At 43.7% G+C, this 18,005-nt stretch overlaps 1 protein-coding gene across 1 annotated transcript in view; it reads left to right on the top strand.

Moving 5' to 3' along the window:
* LOC115361901 (neuron navigator 3-like) overlaps positions 1-5,402 on the top strand; it is a 42,799-nt gene extending 37,397 nt beyond the window's left edge. Inside the window, exons 6-7 of the mRNA XM_030055602.1 lie at positions 2,815-2,917; positions 4,598-5,402. Coding sequence (XP_029911462.1) covers positions 2,815-2,917; positions 4,598-4,934 — 440 coding nt within the window. The 3' untranslated portion in view covers positions 4,935-5,402. The remainder of the gene's footprint in view (positions 1-2,814; positions 2,918-4,597) is intronic.
* The last annotated feature ends 12,603 nt before the right edge of the window (positions 5,403-18,005 follow it).

Here is an 18,005-nt window from a genome sequence, read left to right as displayed (position 1 = left end):
TTCTGTGTGTGTGTGTGTGTGTGTGTGTGGGTCTGTCTGTCTGCTGTATTCATGTGAACAGCAGACGGCTTGATCACAGTGACTTCATCATCTCTCTACTCAGCTGTCTGTCCCCAGGGCTGGCTAATCAATTGCTTATGTGACCATTCTTTTTAGGAGAAATCAATCCTGCTTTATAAATATGGTCTGGTCTAAGTGTTTCAGTGAATGCTGATGTATGCGTGTGTGTGTGTGTGTGTGTTGGGTGAGTGTGTGTGTACGCGCATGCCCAGACCCAGTGTGTATATATGTGCGCTCACATAAACACAGCTTTTATGCTCCATTCATATGGACTGGGCAGTTGAATCAGATGGCAAAACAGCCAAAAAAAAAAAAAGAAAAGAAAAGAAAAGAAAGAAAAAAAAAATGTGTTGCCATGGTGTTGTTATATTGTTTGCAGAAAAAATAATACATTCAAATTGTACAAAATCATTTTGTGTTTGTTTTATTCAATAATACAGACAATACATGTAGCTATAAATTGAATATATTAACACAAACTGTTGCTGCAGATTAAAGTGTTTATATTTCCATTGGACTTCAGGTGCTGGTTGTATAATTCAGAATGTTTCTGCACCTGGATTATCAACTTTTCATTGTCCAAATGCACCATATTTCCTGATTTGTGTTGTGCTAAGTAACATCCGATTGTAGCTGAATTCCATCGCAGACGATGTCGAAACAGTTAAAATATTTTGACTTTGGACAGGAGTGCCGTCTGCCGTTGCCTTTGTCAGCATAATTGCTGGTGTCGTCTGATTTTTACCGTCGTGCTCTCGTCCACAAAAAAAAAAAAAAAAAAAAAAAATGACATCCAGTTTGCCGTCTGCCGGATTCCATCCGAACGCAGCATAAGTCTGCAGCTGTTGTTGAGATTGACGCCTTCGGAGGGTCATGAGTTTCCCTCCCCGCTCATTAGAATGGCTGCTCCCCCTTGCCTCCTCACTCGCCAGCTGGACTGATCCATGGGTGGGTGGGTGGAGGTGGGGGGTGGGAGGGGTGAGGGGGGGTCAAGACTGGGCCTGCTAACCCTCTGCCAGCGCTGTCAGGCCTCATTCACCACCCCTCTCACTGCTGCACTGTGGACCCACATACAGATTGTTCCTGTTCGAGTCGGATGGCAACACAATAAAGCCGCTTTCTCACCTCGCAGCGCGCCCGGCTCATTTCATTCCTCCTGCCTTTGTCCTTGTGGTTTATCTATATATTCATTTATTTTATTGTCACTTGGCCGCAGTAAATCTTGTGCGGGGTTCATTTGGGAATCAGATGGCCAGTTGTAATGGTCTATTGAACTGAACCTTAGGGGTTAACAGCCTGCCCCATACCTTACTATAATAACTCCTTTATCACACACCATCCCCCCATCACACATAAATACATATGACACAGACAGAGAGAGAGAGTATATTTCATAGCAGTGTAGGTGTCTGGATTTTGCTTACTACCATGCTATTTGTGTGACTGATGTGTGTGTGTATGTGTGTGTATGTATGTATTTGTAGATACGGGGTCTCTGTGTAATATCAAGGCCTTATGAATAGTCTAACCTCTGACCAACTGTGAGAACCAGATAACATTTTTTTTTTTTTTTTTGCTGTGACAGCGCCAAGAAAATTGGGAGCAGGACCCGATATTGGCCTCACAGATTTTATTGGCAGATTTTGAATTAAACCTGTGAACTGAATCACGTTTTCTGTATTTGGACCTTCTTACGCATGAGCACAAAGGCCATATTAATATATGCCATTATGACCTTGTGTCCTAAGCTCAAGTTTTTCAGAGGGATCCAGACAATCTTACTGTCTTTCGTCCAATCTTCCAACCCCCCGGGTGAGGTCTGTCTAAGGATAGACACATAAATATGCACATACATAACAGCCGTCTGTCTGTTTGGCCCAGTGTGGATCTGTGAGGTCCAATCTGAGCAGATTTGAGAGTATTAGGAGACGGTGAGAATGTGTAACCTGATGAGTTTAAGTGAGAAAGGCTTTAGCTTAGTCTGCCCTGGAGCTGGCACGGGACGATGTGTGGCTATCTATCTATCTATCTATCTATCTATCTATCTATCTATCACTGTCTCTGTCGGTCTGCCTGTCTGTTTATCTCAATAAAATTTGTAGTGCAAGACCTGTCTGATCCTAAAGGTCTTTCCTGTTGTGTCTGTCCGTCTGACTGACCGTCTGCGTCATCTTTAATTCATCCCGCCCCGCTGCCATCTGGAAAAACAAATGTGCTCACACTGTCACTGTTATCCCTGTCATGTCTTTTCTTTGGGATTTTGTCCGTGTCCGTCATTGTAGCCTGTTCTCGTTGTAGGCATTTTTCAGTTGTGTCGATTTTGTTTTGACGGTGAGGTGTAATCCTGGATTTTGGCCACTGTGGGCACGAAGGTGAACATTATATGATTGCCTAGTCTCTCTGTCTGCATGGCCGGTCTTTAGCATAGGCACCACAGGCATCATTCATTCATTCAGTCAGAATGAACTCTATTGCTGATTTTTTTTGTTGTTGTTGTTGTTTGTCCGTTCCTTTATTGAATTTCCAATATTACTTCATCATGTATACTAACATATTTATTATGTAAATGTTTGAACGTGGCAGCCAGTAGAGGTCTAAAAGGTGACAGCATGTCTGCAATTTGCATGCAGTTAAGAATAGAAGGTGATGTTTTACCATTACCAAATTTCATAGCTAAAGAAAGTCTGTCTTTCTCCCTCTGTTTGTGTGTGTGTGTGTGTGTGTGTGTGTGTGTGTGCGTGCCCACCTCTACAGACCCAGAGTCCCAGAGGAAGAGGACAGTGCAAAATGTCCTGGACCTTCGGCAAAATTTGGAGGAAACCATGACCAGTCTGAAGGGGGTCCAACTCAGCCACAGGTCAGCCACACACACACACACACACACACACACACACAAACACACACACACACTCTCACACACAAGGATGTTAGATGCACACAAAGAAGCAGAGCAAAGAGAAGAACAGAAAAGAAAAAAGTAAAGAAAAGGGAAAAGCAAGGCGACTAGGACTGGCAGATGCTTATTGAAAGTGCTAACAGTATGTGTGTGTGGTGGCAGTGGGAAACTGCCTGTGGCTTTGCAGATCAATACCAGTATTCCTGATAGACTCATCATCTTTGGTCTGTCGTTTGCCGCCTGCTCTGCTCTCCCTCTGTGTTGCTGAACACTGGAGTGAAGCGGGATTATCTCAAAGCTGACTTCAAAGCCGACCCTTGCGATGCATGCTCACGTCACGACTCATATTCACACACAACAAGACATGCAATAATGCTGTGATTATGGGTGTATGTGGCCTTTTCTCCACCCTCTGTGACTCTCTCCGCTCACTCTCACCTCCCTCCCTCCGCTTCCTCCCTCTCGTCGAGTCGTGGTTTTCGCTCAATGTGTCCTTGAGAGTTTCCTCCCTGTCTGCCTGTCGGTGCATCTCTCTCCATGTGTCCTCTCCCTGTCCCTCAGTGGGAGCTCCTTGATGGAGAGTAAATCAGCAGATGGTTCCCTGCTGGAGTACATTTCTTTTGCCATTCATACTTTATCGTACTGTATTAACCTTGAAACATCCCCCACTGTCCCTGAAGATATTTTTTGCTTTGAGGCCTGTAAGACCCGCCTATTGATGCTTCCTGCTCAGCAAACAAGATGCCACATTTCTTGTGAAAAGCGAATATTTACAGTGGGAGATTTGCATGAATTAAACAAAGGGATTGGTGAGCATGCAAATTGTTGTCTACACATATTTTCCCTGAAATGTACAGTTAATAAGCGGCATGTGAAAATCTGCTCTAACAAGGAGGTAACATCCTCTCTCATCCTCTCTGCAATCCCTTCCCTGGGCTGTTTTATATTTGAGGTTATGCTTTTCATCTGGAAATGTCTCTGTTGATGTTTTTTGTAGAGATGATGCTGTATCTCGAAGACGAGATAAATGTTAATGTAAGAGGCAAATGCACATACTAACACAGAGTGTGAGACCCAGTAACTTTTAATATGCTAATACTCATCTGTCACAGCCCAGGCGCTAAGCAGTGATGTGCTGTGCCGCGCTTTAGCACAATATATGCATGATATTGTGATGTTAGTGATGTTAAAATGTGTAGAGTCATGACGGCATACAGTGACGGTGCTATGCAATTTCAGGCTTAAAGCAGGGCACAGGGAGTAGAAGAAGATAAAGTAGCATTTGCTGACAAGAAAATAACATGACAACACACATGCACACATGCATACACACACACACACTCTCACACATACCGGCAAACCAAGTAATCCCTGAGCCCTTTCAGACTGAGAGCTAAAATCAGTTTAAGTTTGTATACACTGTGGTCCCGGTGAGGAAAGAGGATGCAGGGGGGTTGAGAGGAGGAGGATGGAGGAAGCACATCCTAAGTTCTTCTGAGAAAAAACGAGGAAGTGAAAGACAGACATTCACTTCCTCTCTGTGAAAATGGTGCATGTCCTTTTAAGCCCCCCCCCCTAGGGAGGCACATGGCTGTGAGGCTTTCTTAGCTGGTGAAACTTGTCCCCTTTCTATTTCCAAAGCTGCCTGGAGGGGAACATGTGCTATGACAGTGACGAAGCGGCTGCCTTCTCCATCTCCAGTCTATCAAATCGCTCCTCGCCGTTGTCATGGCGACAGGGTCAAGCCAGCCCCCGTCTGCAGGCTGGCGACGCCCCGTCCACAGGTCACACCCAGTCACATGGTCCCCTCCGAATAAGCCACACCTCGCGCATTCACCTCATCGAAGGACTGGATGACCCAGATCCCTCCCTGCTGAAGGGAGGTTACCTCAGTGACAGTGACCTGGGGGGGAAGAGTCCAATTGAGGACGATGAAGATGACGATGATGATGATATCGATGATCTAGGGAATGGGTGAGTTTTTCTCTCTTTTTAATTTCAAATATTGTTCGTTTTCTTATTCTTAATGCTACCTAAACAGTAGCATTAGGAATATTTTAGGTCACATTAACACCACATGGGGATACAGTCTGCAGGAATCAGGACACTTGTGCCTCACTAATGGTCTAAGCATTGCCTGTGGGGTGAACGCTGCCACCTGTCAAAAGTTACAGCCTTGCAACCGCAGTCATGCCTACAGTTAGTGGCTTACCAGCATAATAAAGCCTTGATCAGCCCGTCTCTAATGAATCACAGAGCCTCCGCGTAGAGTCTGTCTTGACACTGGCAGCTGTAGGCCCCCTGGTGCAGTTGGCTCTGCCGTAGTCAGAAAAGAGCCCTCTGGCAGAGCCGGGGAATGATGTCACCGTCACTGGGCCCCCACGCCGAGATCATCCTGTCATATTCAGCTGTGAGCCTCCTGGCAAAGCTGGCACACGTCCAGGTGAAGGACCCCATGCAGTATTGGCTCACTGGAGCCCCCTGGCAGAGCTAGATGGAGGATGTCTTTGGAAAACTGGCATCTGATTCTGTTGAGTTAAAGGGGGACGATCAGTCAGTGCTATCATGATCACATTCAACTTTGCTTGGGACTAGCCCAGGATCCAGCTCGTTTGAGCTTCACAACGAAACATTGTTTTCAATTTACTGTTGAAACGATGCCAGAAAACTGATTTATTCAGACTCACGCTGCGAAAAAAAAAAAAAAAAAATTCCATCGTAACAAGTTGTTAAGGCTTTTTTCCTCAAGAAGAAAATCTCTCTAGTGGGATGAGATAATTCCACTTGTTTCCAATGCCAATTAACTTGTTCCAAAAATCATTTTCAATTAAGTGTCACTTTCTTGAAACCAGTGCCTTATTCTGTCTTATTCTGTGTTGCAACATATTGATACCTCCCCACACCCAAAATAAAAATAAAAAATAAAAAAATAAAGTGAAATCATCACATCCCACTGGCAAATGTTTTCAATTTGTTTAAAGTAAAAATGAAAACCAAGAAATTTTCAGCAGTGCAGAATTTCATAGACATTTTTCGGCACATTTAGCTTTCTTAAACATTTTTCTCTCCTTTTATGTCTGATCACTCACCGGTGTGACTGCTTGTATGTGTTTCATCCTCTAGATATCGTCTCTCACTCATACACACACAAACACAAACACACACACACACGGACATACACACACCTCCTCCTATTCACACATAGCAGCTGGCTGTCTCCAGGTGTGCGCAGCAAACTAAGACCTCATGATTTACAAGAGTGGCTTGTTGTTGTCTCTAACCTTCATTTGATCTCTGCTATTTCTGCTGGCCTAGAATTTCTGCTGCCCTACAGTAACCCCCATCATGTTAATGTTAATGTGAACGTGTGTGTCAGTGTGAGTCTGTGTGCGTATGTCTGTGTGTGTCTGTTTTGCATGCCTGCAGTGATAATAAGATGATGACCTAAAAAAAAGGGTGTGTATTGTGCATATTGTGAGAATGTGCTGCTCGCCTTTGACAATTAAATGTGAAGGGCAGGTCATCAGAGTGACCACATGGGTAGCTACTGTTTCTCTTAACGTTTTAGTTGTGTCTCTGTTGGTCTGCCCCAATAAGACAACGTGTTATTTTGTGACAAAAATGACCCATGAGCAAGACGGGCACCAGTTTCCCGTCATTTCATGGATACAAAAAAAAAAAAATGAGGGTGTGGGGAGAGAGGCTGCAGTGGAAAATGATCTAAGTTGTGTTGTGTTGTCGGTCTTGGTTTGCTTTGGTGAGCTCTTGTCCCAATATGAGGGCGTGTGACACAAACCAGTCGAGCTTAGACTCACACTCGCATCATGTTGCGCTGACCAGCCCTCACCACGCTGAATAATAACACATTAGCTCATGGTAAACTGTGATTTTGGCAGAAACATTTGTGTATTTGTGTGTATGTGTGAGTGTCCCCTGCAGCTGAGCTTGTGTAACCCAACTTAAAAATCCCCTCACTGGCCATATTGACATATCCATGGTTACCATTAAAATGCACCCTCAGTCACTAGGAAATCAATTGCAACCCTGTCCCAACCGAGTCCCTGTAGTGTTGCTGCATTGTCTCGTCATGACTTCCACTTTGTGGTTTGGTAGGTTTATAACATCCTCATTGCAAGGAGGCAAAACAACAGGCAAAGCTCACTGGCTGGCCATAAGGGTAAAAAAAATAAATAAACAGAGAAAATGAAACAAGAGACAGTCAGACAGAAATGAAAAATACAGTACCAATTATCTACTTACGATCAAAATCTTGATTGAATTAATTAAGTTAGTAAAATACATTTCTTTAAGTCTTGTGTCACGGCATTGTCAGATTGTAAAATCAGCACTAGATTTTTTTATGTAAAAAATACAGACTTCTTTTCAGCCTAAAGGAGAAATCACCCTGTTTATAATCTGGTATCCAGGGATGGACACATCTCCATCTGCAGAAACTGACACACCAAACTGAAGAGTGAAATGTAAACACATTCGGAGAAAACTATGCGTCCCAACATCTGTTCTCTCTGGTCTGTGTTTTATATAAAACATCACAAACCAGCCATGGTGGTAAACATGAGCATGTTGTTTGATCACATCACACGATTTCTGGATACTGACCTTTAGACAGGGTTTACAGTTACCCCTCACCGCAATTTGGGGCCACCAGCATGTGATTTTGTTGTGCCGTACCACTAGAGGTCGCTGTAGTTCTGCTATTTCCCCCCATCTTCCCTGTTCTCCCCACCCAGCCAGCTCAGAGGAGCCCCGCGTTGGATGAATCTCCCTTATCTCATCATTTATTACACACCATCATCCATTATACATACAAGCACTCGCCCTGTCATACAGAGGTCACACTGCACTCAGATATCCCCTCATCCTTTCATCCTCATACCCACTATATATAATGTATGGGATTGCCCCACATACATTATGCATTACAATCACACACCAGGTCTTTGTTTGTTTGGGTTCTGAGTCGCCCACCTTTTTGTTCTGTTAAATGGTGAGGAAGTAGCCTCCTGAAACACTCAATTTATCATTTAAAAAAAAAAAAAAAAAAAAAAAAAAAAAAAAACATCGGTTTGACTCATTATTTGTCTCGCTGTGATTCACATGAGTTATATAGGCATGAATCACACCCACATATGAAGTGAAGTTTACCGTGACTGTACCGTGACCTGCCTGACATGCACACCCTACACACTCATGCACACACTGACTCAGGACCCCCCTTATGTCAGAGATCCGTTTCCTGTCCTCTTCTGGCCTGGGCCTCTCCGTCTCCGATGAGTCCTGCCTACATCTGGAAGAAAATCCTCCGCGCGTCCCGCACACTCTCACTCACACACACGTCATTCTCACCAGGAAGCACTAGGGAGGGGGGGCCGTCAGGAGGTCATTCCCCTGTGTATGTGTGACTGTGTGTGTGTATTTATACCAAGTAGAGAGGTGTGGTCCAACCTCGTTTCTGGATATAAGAAATGAAAACATTGGGGGGAAGTAAATATATTGTGGTTGGTCTCAGTTTTAGAGGTCAGGCTGAGGTTAAGTCAGGGGTTTTCAAACTGTTTCATGCTCCACAGCCCCAAGTTGACACTCATTAAGCCGCGGACCCTGCTTTTAAATGTTTTTACCTTATAGGGACATTGGTATGAAATGATATTTTGGTTTGTGTTACGTATTAATTTCAAGATCATGTTCAGATTTATTTAGACCAATGCAATGTGATCAATGATCAGTACAAAATGTTAAAATTATCACTTGCGCGCTATACTTTGTATCATATCAAGTTTTAGCCAATTAAATTATAGTGAAATAAAACTATTAAACTATTAAAGCATTAAGTAATCTATGAACATTATTGACCTCAAACGGCAGCCGTTAGGAATTGAACCAACATCAATAGCACTTCTTCTTGTCTCATCCCTTCATCCCTTCCTTCCCCTTAAAACTGGGACACCTGTTATTCACAAAAAACAACGTCACATTTTCACAACAGAGACAAGCAGGCGCGCTAATCAAGGGAGAGATCCAGCGCAATCATCCAGTGACGAGATCATGATGCAAAACGCTGTAATAAGAACAACACTGCGGCTTAATCATTAGCTTGTTGAGCTTGGGAACAAAGCTGAGATGTTTTTTGTGCAGCACCGTTGCTCCGTCGTTGAGCGGCTGAAAATGCGTGGGAAGTAGGTGGGGGGGAGGAGATTGGGAGTGCCGTGAAATTCCAATGAGAGGGGAGTTTTTTGTTCCAAAACAGAGCATGCGGTGGAAAAGTGAGTTTTGAAAGCTAGAAATTACAGCGCCTGGTCAAATAATCACTGAGTCACTGGTACTGATCAACAACCAAATCAAACAATGACAGATGTAGTGTGGTCATTTGTTATGGGGCAGTAAAAGTCCTAGTTATCCCTTTAAGACTGGAATATGCGTGCAAGTATTAAGTCAGTGTTAACACCAGGGTTAAAGGTTGGATAACAAATATTGTTGTTTAAATTTGTTTATGTGTTGTGGGTTTATGTGATTACATGACCAACCTGCGCGAATCATAAAAGCCGAGCAAGGTTTCTGAGCCTCGCCGCGGCTTGATACTCAGCATCAATTGCCATCGCCGCTGTTCTAGTGGTGATAATGGCCTGAACACACACATGCACACGTGTCGATGATTGGATGAGCGTGTGGCTTGTTTTCTGCCCTGCTGGGTGCAGACGCTTTTGTTTACGGATGGACGAGCTCCAGTCCTCGGCAACCTCCCATTAGTAAACGCACCGTTTCCATGGTGACGCTCCCAGACAACCTAGTTCACTGCACTAACCGCCTGAATTATAAAAACGTCGGTTCAGAGCGGGATGCAGACACTCACATGGACGCACACACACACACACATACACACACACACACGACAGAGCTCCCATACGCGTTCCAGAGCCTGCTGGTTCAAGTGTTTTGATTTAGAAAGCCTTTTTGTGTCGTCTGCTTTCGAGAAAAAGCAGAAGCGAGCTTGTTGTCCCTTTCTGTAAACCCAACCCAGCAAAGGGGAACCGCAACAGAAAGAAGGCTTTAAAAAGAGAAGTATGCCGTGACTTATTGAGCACAAACAAAGCCTGGAATAACCTTTGATTTCATCAGTAGTCGCCGCTGCCTCGTTCCTGCCACTAAATGTTTGGTTTTTGTTCAGACACTGAGGTCATTATCTGCCGTTATCTGATGTGTATCTGGCCGTATCGATGGTTAAGCGGCTCTAATTAGGTGTAACTCAATAGACCTTGTCGAAGCCTCTCTGAGTGATTGACCTTTCCAGCCCCGTCCCGCTGGAGATAAGGCTAACCAAGACCACACTCATGGCCGATTGAACCTTGCATGTGTGTGTGTGTGGTTGGGTGTAGATTATAAGGTTGCCTGTCGGGGTCAAGCTCAGTCCTCTTGTACTCTGACCCCATCTACTGGCCAAAAACTACAACCTCACACACACACACACACACACTGAACTGAAGGCTGTCTGACACATCTGATTAATGAATTCCCCTTCCTACATCTGGATCTGATTTACATTGTAGGTGACAGCTCCGCTTTCTCTCACTCTCTGCCCCTCACTCACACGCACACTCACACACACACCTCCTAATGTGGACACACCCAGGGCTTCCCTCTTGCTAGGAGGCCAGATCTTTATATTATGACTCACACAGGTGTCCAGTTACTGGCCCCCCTCCCAAAACACAGCACAGCACTCCACCTCCTGACCAGGCGCACAGTCACGACATGGGCCCAAAAATGAAAGACTTCAATATGAAAGCAATTGCACCACTCCTGTATCCAGTTGACACAGACACACACACTTGTTTGTGTTAATATTTGTGATAATCACAGCCAGCTGCTAGTCTCTACAGGCCATAGACGTGGTTGTTGATGTATCCAGTAACTTAATCTGTGCAAATCTCAAAAGGGGCTTTTAAGTCTCAATACAGGATTTTCAATACATGCGATTCACTGTAAGGGGATGTAGATATTATAGATTATATTTTGTCGCACCGCAGCAATCTAAAGTCTTCCTCCAGATGCATGCTGGCATATGCTCCAGGCCCAAATGATCCTGAATATAGGGACTGAAAATGGATGGATAAGTCAGTCTAATGTCTATAAGAAATAGATTTATTTCTCACATTTGCATATTAATGAGAAAAAATGGCAGACATCAGGCTGTTCAAATGCCTTCTCTTCTGTTTTTGGATTATGGATTAGCAATGTGCTGTAACAGATAAGATTTCGATTTGCTTAAATATGTATTTCTATGTGTATTTGAGCATCTTAATAGAACGCATACGCTATTGTACATACAATAAAGCATGTACCTCCCTCTCTCTCGCTGTCTTTTTCTGTCTTCGTGAGGCGTGTGTCAGAGACAGTGCGATCACAGTCCCATGAAAAGTTGATGAGAGGCTGATTGAGGTGTGGTTCATGGGAGTGACGGGCCGTGTGTTGCTCTTGTCATCCCGTACCTGCTCCTCTGTGCCTCTCTGCGTCTGTGCGCCGCTCCTCTGCGTCTGTCTGCTCATCGTGGCGTGTAATCAATTGCTTTTCCTGTCATTAGAGGGGAACTTGATGGAGTGGAGGGACTTTGTTCTTCCTTTGTTCCACCACGTGTTTGGAGAACACGAGAAAGGACTCCCATGGAGCACTAACACACACAAATGGACACAAACACAGCACTTTTTGATTAATCGATGTCATTCACCGTGGGAAGATGAGTATGTGACAATAGAGGTGTACAATGATACACCAGTTATTATTACTACTATATTATTTTCATTATTTTACTGTTTTAGTGTCACACCTGTGGTCTACTTGCTGTTTTAGAAGACCCTTTATTTCATTGTCTAAAAATAAATAAAAAAAAAAAAATGTAGCATCAGCTCAGTACAATCCAGTGGTTAATGTTGTGTTGTATTCTAGTCCGACTGGCTATTTTTCTCCGGGATGACGTAACGGGCTCCAGCTGTAACAGCAGGAGTCCACTGAGAAACAATAATGACATTAATCTGTTTGTCTGCTAAAGTGGCACAAACACACGCCCACCCATGCACACACACACACACACACTCACACACAAATACATGAACACATTAAAAGATTTAGCCATGAGTAACATATGGGGGACTGGGGGGATTTGCAGCACTAGTAAACCCGTGACACCCCTGGTTCATTGAGCGCTGATGTCCTCATGTAGTCTTTTATTTATTCTCCTGTGTTTGTTGAGGTAATCCAAAGATGAAGCCACATGGTATTCTTATTAACCCTGATGGATTTTATCGTCATTAGAGTACATGGATTATTTGAGGAGTAGCACATGAGGCAGAACCAGTGATCAACTTTCCCATCCACTTTCACTATTCTTAAAGAAAACATTTGCTCTACTTTTTTTCCCCCCTTTCTCTCACTCTCTTTCTTTTCATTTCACTCCCTCTCTCCCTTACACACAACCCTCACACATGAAAATCCTCACACACACTGATGTAAATCTCCAAGTCGCTTGCAGCCAGTTGTTGCGGCAATGCATGACTCCTACTCCTGTTGATCTCCGTGGATTTATTTAATTTGAGTGTGGGCCATTTCCTTATTGTGAAATAAGCTGATATTGAGCAACAAACACATGTTCTGGATTGGAGCTTGGGAACTACACTTACATCCCAGGAGTAGTGCATGTTTTCCCAGACTCCCAGACTTGGTAGGGGAGAAAAGTTTGGAAGAGTGTATCTGTCATCATGACTTTAAGAACAAAAATATTGTGTTTGTAGTTCACACAAATGCCCCAAATTCTGCAAGGACAAAGAATTTGCTGTGGCAAGTTGTCATGGCAGCAGTTAGAAGAAATGCCGCCAGTTAATTTCTTTTACGTTTTTTGTTTTTACTATTTATTTTCCTTGAATTCTTTCCAACATGTCGATGTATTAATGCAGCCTTTCTCCTGAGGGTCATGCCATTCAGTTTCCACCCTCCCGCCACCCGACCAAACGCCAAAATCATTGTCACGACTACTGTTGCCTGGACGCCCCCCCTGCTGAGTTTTAGTTAATCTCTATGGAGACGCTACAGCATAATCCCCGCTAATCCCTGGCTTCCTCTTATGGTGGGGTTTGGAAAAGAATAAGAGAACTGAGGGACGTGGTCAGCATTCTGCAAGGACAAGGGGGTGTCGGCAGGAAGGTTATGGTGGTCAGGGTGTGTGTGCATGTGTGTGTACGCACGTGTATGCAGGCTTTAACGTGGACGCGCAGGACTCCCACGTAGTTCAGAGGGATGTGTTACCATGTCAACACTATGAGCGTGTAGGGAAAATAAACAGATTGTGCGTATGTGTGTGTGTGAGAGAGAACGAGTGCATGTGCGCGGACTCACACACGCGGAGCCTCTTAACTTTCAGAGGTCAAAACGTCACGGCTTTTGCCCGATGGCCAATTTCACCTCATTTCCTTTAAGGAAAGAGACGGATTCCATTCTTCCTGAAGCTGTTTGCTGGATTTTCTTTATTTTCTTTTCTTATGATGTAATCATAGCCGGGCCGGAGAAGAGATGAAAAGGGGAAATGACCTGAAAACAATAACTGATGGTGAACATGATACTGCACCAACAAGCACAAATATATACCATATAGACGAGTCACTCAGCATGAATTAGCTTTTGAGACTTCAAACTTCATATATTCACTCATTTCCTCTTTTGCACCTGCCTGATCAAAACTTTTTATATAACTTATAACTCATAACTATATAATTTTTTAAAACTTTTGTAGTTTTATGACTATAAATGTGAAATAATGTATAATAAAACACATTAAACAAGAAGGGATTTAATAGAGCAAAGACCTCCACCAAGGTCATCGCTGATCATTACTCATGAGCTAAGCCACACCCCCTTTCAGCAATGTTGCCATAAGACACGCCCCCTTTAGCCAGTCAGCTGGGAAGGTTGGCCAAAGCCGCTTGACCAGTGTTCCCGCCTGGCTTTGTTTTCGTGATGCTCCTTGTGAGCATCTGGAAACAACCGCCTTATTTTTTACTAAGCCCCACCCCCATTGTTATAGGACACGCCCCCTTTCAGCCAATCAGTGCAGAAAGTTGGTCAGTGCCACCTTGACCCGTGACTAACCTCCCAAGTTGCGTCTGTAAATGTGAAATAATTCATAATAAAAGGGTTAATTGAATTTATAATAAAATATAGACAAAGCACAGTGGGAATCAAAATGTGTGTGCAAACACTGATCTGTGTCTGTGTTGATGTTACGGAGGTACTTTCCCTGTCATTAAGAGGGGAGTTTGAGGAAATGATCAGGTACATTCCTCAGGAGATTGTTTCCCACAGTAGAAGACCCTACAAGACCCCCCTCCACACACACACACACACACACACCACTAACCTTGCTCTCACTCGGTCATACCCTCCCTCTACATCTATACAGCCTTTAAAGTGCATACTTAGCTCCTCTATAGGGGGTAAATGAAATTGCATGGTTGAGCTTTGGAGGCTTCTCGGGTGCTTTGGAAGGAAGCCGCCTCAAGTCTTCGCCCCACACACACACACACACACACATACACACTCATACACACATGCTGGAATTGAGCCTTGTAAGTTTAACAGTGGGGTGTGATGGAGGTTTGTAATGCGCATAAGAATTAACCATGCTTCCCTCCCACCGACCCCCACAGTGTTATTCTCTGGAGTTGTTTCGACATTAGTCACACACTTCTCTTTCGGCCCTACCACCATCATCCCCCTTTCCTCTTCTCCTCATTACAACATCTCTTAATCTCATCCTTTCCTGCATACAGCGTCTCCTCCCAACAGAGAAAATATCCTCACTAGTGCTCCAGCAAAGCAGGCACAGACTGAAATAGTTTGTTCAGACTTTGTGAGCTATATTTTAACTCACCAATTTGGTGGGGGGAGCTGTTTTTAGTTGTTCTTTCTTTGGTGTCCCTTGAAAGAACTAGTAGCTTTGAAGTTGATTTGTGTTCCCTTTCTGTCCAGCTTCACTTTATATTGTCTTCAGTAGACGGGACCTCCAGAGTAAAGTCCTGTCAAAGCAAGAGCCCAATTAGGTGCTTTTTGGTGGTCTGCCCTTCGAGTGTCCCTGTACTTAACCACAAGACTACCTTCCCAGTCTGGGACACACACTTTGATGTCCAGCCCTGCGCATGTGGCCAGCGAGGTTGTGGTTTCAGTGTTCATCTGCAAAGCCTCCCTCTGCTGTTACTGTGCTACCAGGCTGAGTGTGCTGTCTTCACACCGGGTACACAAACTATGCTTTGACTTGTCTCTTCCTAGGGGAGGTGGCTACTTGCCAGAATATCTGACAGAAGAATGTGTGTGTGTGTGTGTTTATGCGTGTGTGTCTGTCTTCTAGTATTGTGTGTGCATGCATGTACATGTTTGCATCTCTTTTCACCATCTTGATGAACACTCTGTGCCTGATTAGCTGGTCTGTTAGCTTCATTGTTGGACTTACTCCACTTTTGGCTGTTCCTAATTACAGTCACGTTTTGTGTGTATGATAAGCAGAGACGCCAAATACCCAAAGTCTAGTTTAATATGTGCTATTGTTAATGTGTGTCTTGTAATCCCATATGGCTTGACACTTACTGTTAATTATTGTTATTTGGTTCATTGTGTCTTCTGAATGCAAAGTGTTTCGTGACTTTGCTGATTCGAATGTACTTTAAATAAACAAACATTAACTTCACTTCACTTTCACTTCACTTGGTGTTGATCTCAGGATGTAAGTAATGCCAAACAGTTGCATTTTCCCTTGCGGTCTGTGGGCGCACAACATCCGATCTGATGCCAGGAAGGGTGGATCATATTTATATTGAGTTTCATTGAATCAGAGAACTGCCTGTTCAGCGAGTATTGTCTTTCTGAAACATTCATGTCATATATCATATTTATTCATGAAATATACTGGATTCTTACATGTTCAAGGGCATATTAAGGATGCTGAGTTAAATTGTGTTCAATATTTTGGAGAGGTTCACTCCAGGAAAAGGTTTGACATTGCATTTGATGGGAAATGTTCATGTCATGTCATTCTTTGTAAGATTTGGTGTGTGTGTGTGCATGTGTGTGTGGACAGGAGGAGTGGGGGTGGGGGGTAGTGGGGGTAGTAGTGTTGTAGTGTGAAGGTTTTGAGTGGGAAAGCAAAAGGGAAGAGATTCCTTGGTGAAACATGGAGGCTGATAAAGTAAGACAACTGTGTGTGATAATGAACAGGAGTACTTCAGTCTGGTGGGTGGATGTATGTATATGTGTGTGTGTATGTGTGTGTGTGTGTGTGTTTATGTTTATAAATGTGGTGTTGCATGGGTTGACTGCACATCTCTGTGTCTGCGTGTGTTCCTGCTCTGATAAGGGGGATGAGTTTTCCCAGCTCGTCTGTCTCTTTCATCAGTGGAGGAGTGACAGGTTCCCAGGGTCAGATGGTTGACCTTGCCTGTATACTGTCATTACACCGTTACATCACCACCTTATTACTCCAACCTACCGCACACACACACACACACACACACACACACACACGCACATACACACATGCCTAGAGAGGTGCTGGAAACAAACGCTGCAGACTTAGATACTGAAACACAGGGAAAGCTACAGGGAGGAGAGGTGGTGAGACGCTTAAAGCTTTGATGAGGAGAAGTGAATAAAGAGAGTGGGACAGAGAGAGAGAGAGAGAGGGAGGGAGAGAGAGAAAGGGAGAGAGAGAGGGGAGGGGAGGGCATGTCTGGACATGAGTCAGTGGTCAAAGTGAAACTGGCCAGACAGAGGCAGAGCACTGTCCAACAACCCGTTCCAGCATCTCGAATGAGAGTTGACATAAATAAAAGCAATGGCTCACGCTGACTTAAGGAGGATTTCAAGTGTGTGTGTGTGTATGTGAGTGTGTGTGTGTGTGTGTCTGTGTATGCATAGAGAAACTGTTTGCCTTTCTCTTTATTAGCAACGCTAGGCAACAACGATGGCAACGACTCCACACACCTGCAGTTCAGCATGCCAGTATGCCAATCAGACCCTCTGCCCCCCTGAACACACACACACACACACACACACACACACACACATATATAGTGTGCCCACCTGGCCTTCCTTGGTACAAGTTAGCAGTAGCCTGAAGAATCCTCTCTTTGTTCCCTTTGCACTTAAAAGGAGTGTGTTAATGATCTCTCTTTCTCTCTCTCTCTCTCTCTCTCTCTCTCTAGCTCTTGGTCTCCTACTCTTCTCTCTTTCTTTCTTTCTTTCTTTCTTTCTTTCCCCTCGAGCTCACACGTTTTCTTTCTGCTCTCTTTGCTGAAAAGAAAATATTAATGATCTTCCCTTCTCTATCTTTCTTTTTCCTTTTTCTTTCTGTCTCATTCTCACCCTTCATTCATTTATTGAACAGGCACAGCAGACAGACAGGGCTATTCACTGGGGTGCACTCAGTGTAAAGTGTTCAACACCACTGGATGCTGCATGGAAGGGGTGGGGGGGATACATGATACCCACTCTATTCCCATTATCAGTCTCCAACAGCCAATACACACTTGATTACAATAGAAACACTAGAGCCATTTAGCTGAAGGACCCTGATTCATTTCATGTTGATCAGGGGGCTTATTTATGCCACAGTTGGTTTAGTTATTAGCCCGCATCTCCTCTAATTAATGGATGATTGTTAAACGGACATTGCAATAAATCTCAAGGTTTAACTAAGAGAACAACTATAATATTTTAGTGGCTTTATCATTATAAAATTATTTAAATCATTGTAATATTTCTATAATAGTCATGGATGGACTTTGTCTATATAGAGATATAGCAGTAATACGATCTCATTTTCTGGTTGAATTTCCTATAATATTCCCGATATTTGTTTAGTATCAATCATAGACATTTTTTTGTTTGTCTTTTTTTTTTTTTTTTGAGTGAAGCAAAATTACTTATAAATGCCAGTGTCCCCTCTTGGCTTGAAAGGTAGGCTATCCAGAGGTGTGGGTGAGTGGACTCTGCGGGC

The sequence above is a fragment of the Myripristis murdjan genome, chromosome 7, assembly GCF_902150065.1.
Source record: "Myripristis murdjan chromosome 7, fMyrMur1.1, whole genome shotgun sequence".
NCBI lineage: Eukaryota > Metazoa > Chordata > Actinopteri > Holocentriformes > Holocentridae > Myripristis > Myripristis murdjan.
Note: the sequence above shows the minus strand (reverse complement) of the source record. Positions and strands in the feature narration are given on the sequence as shown.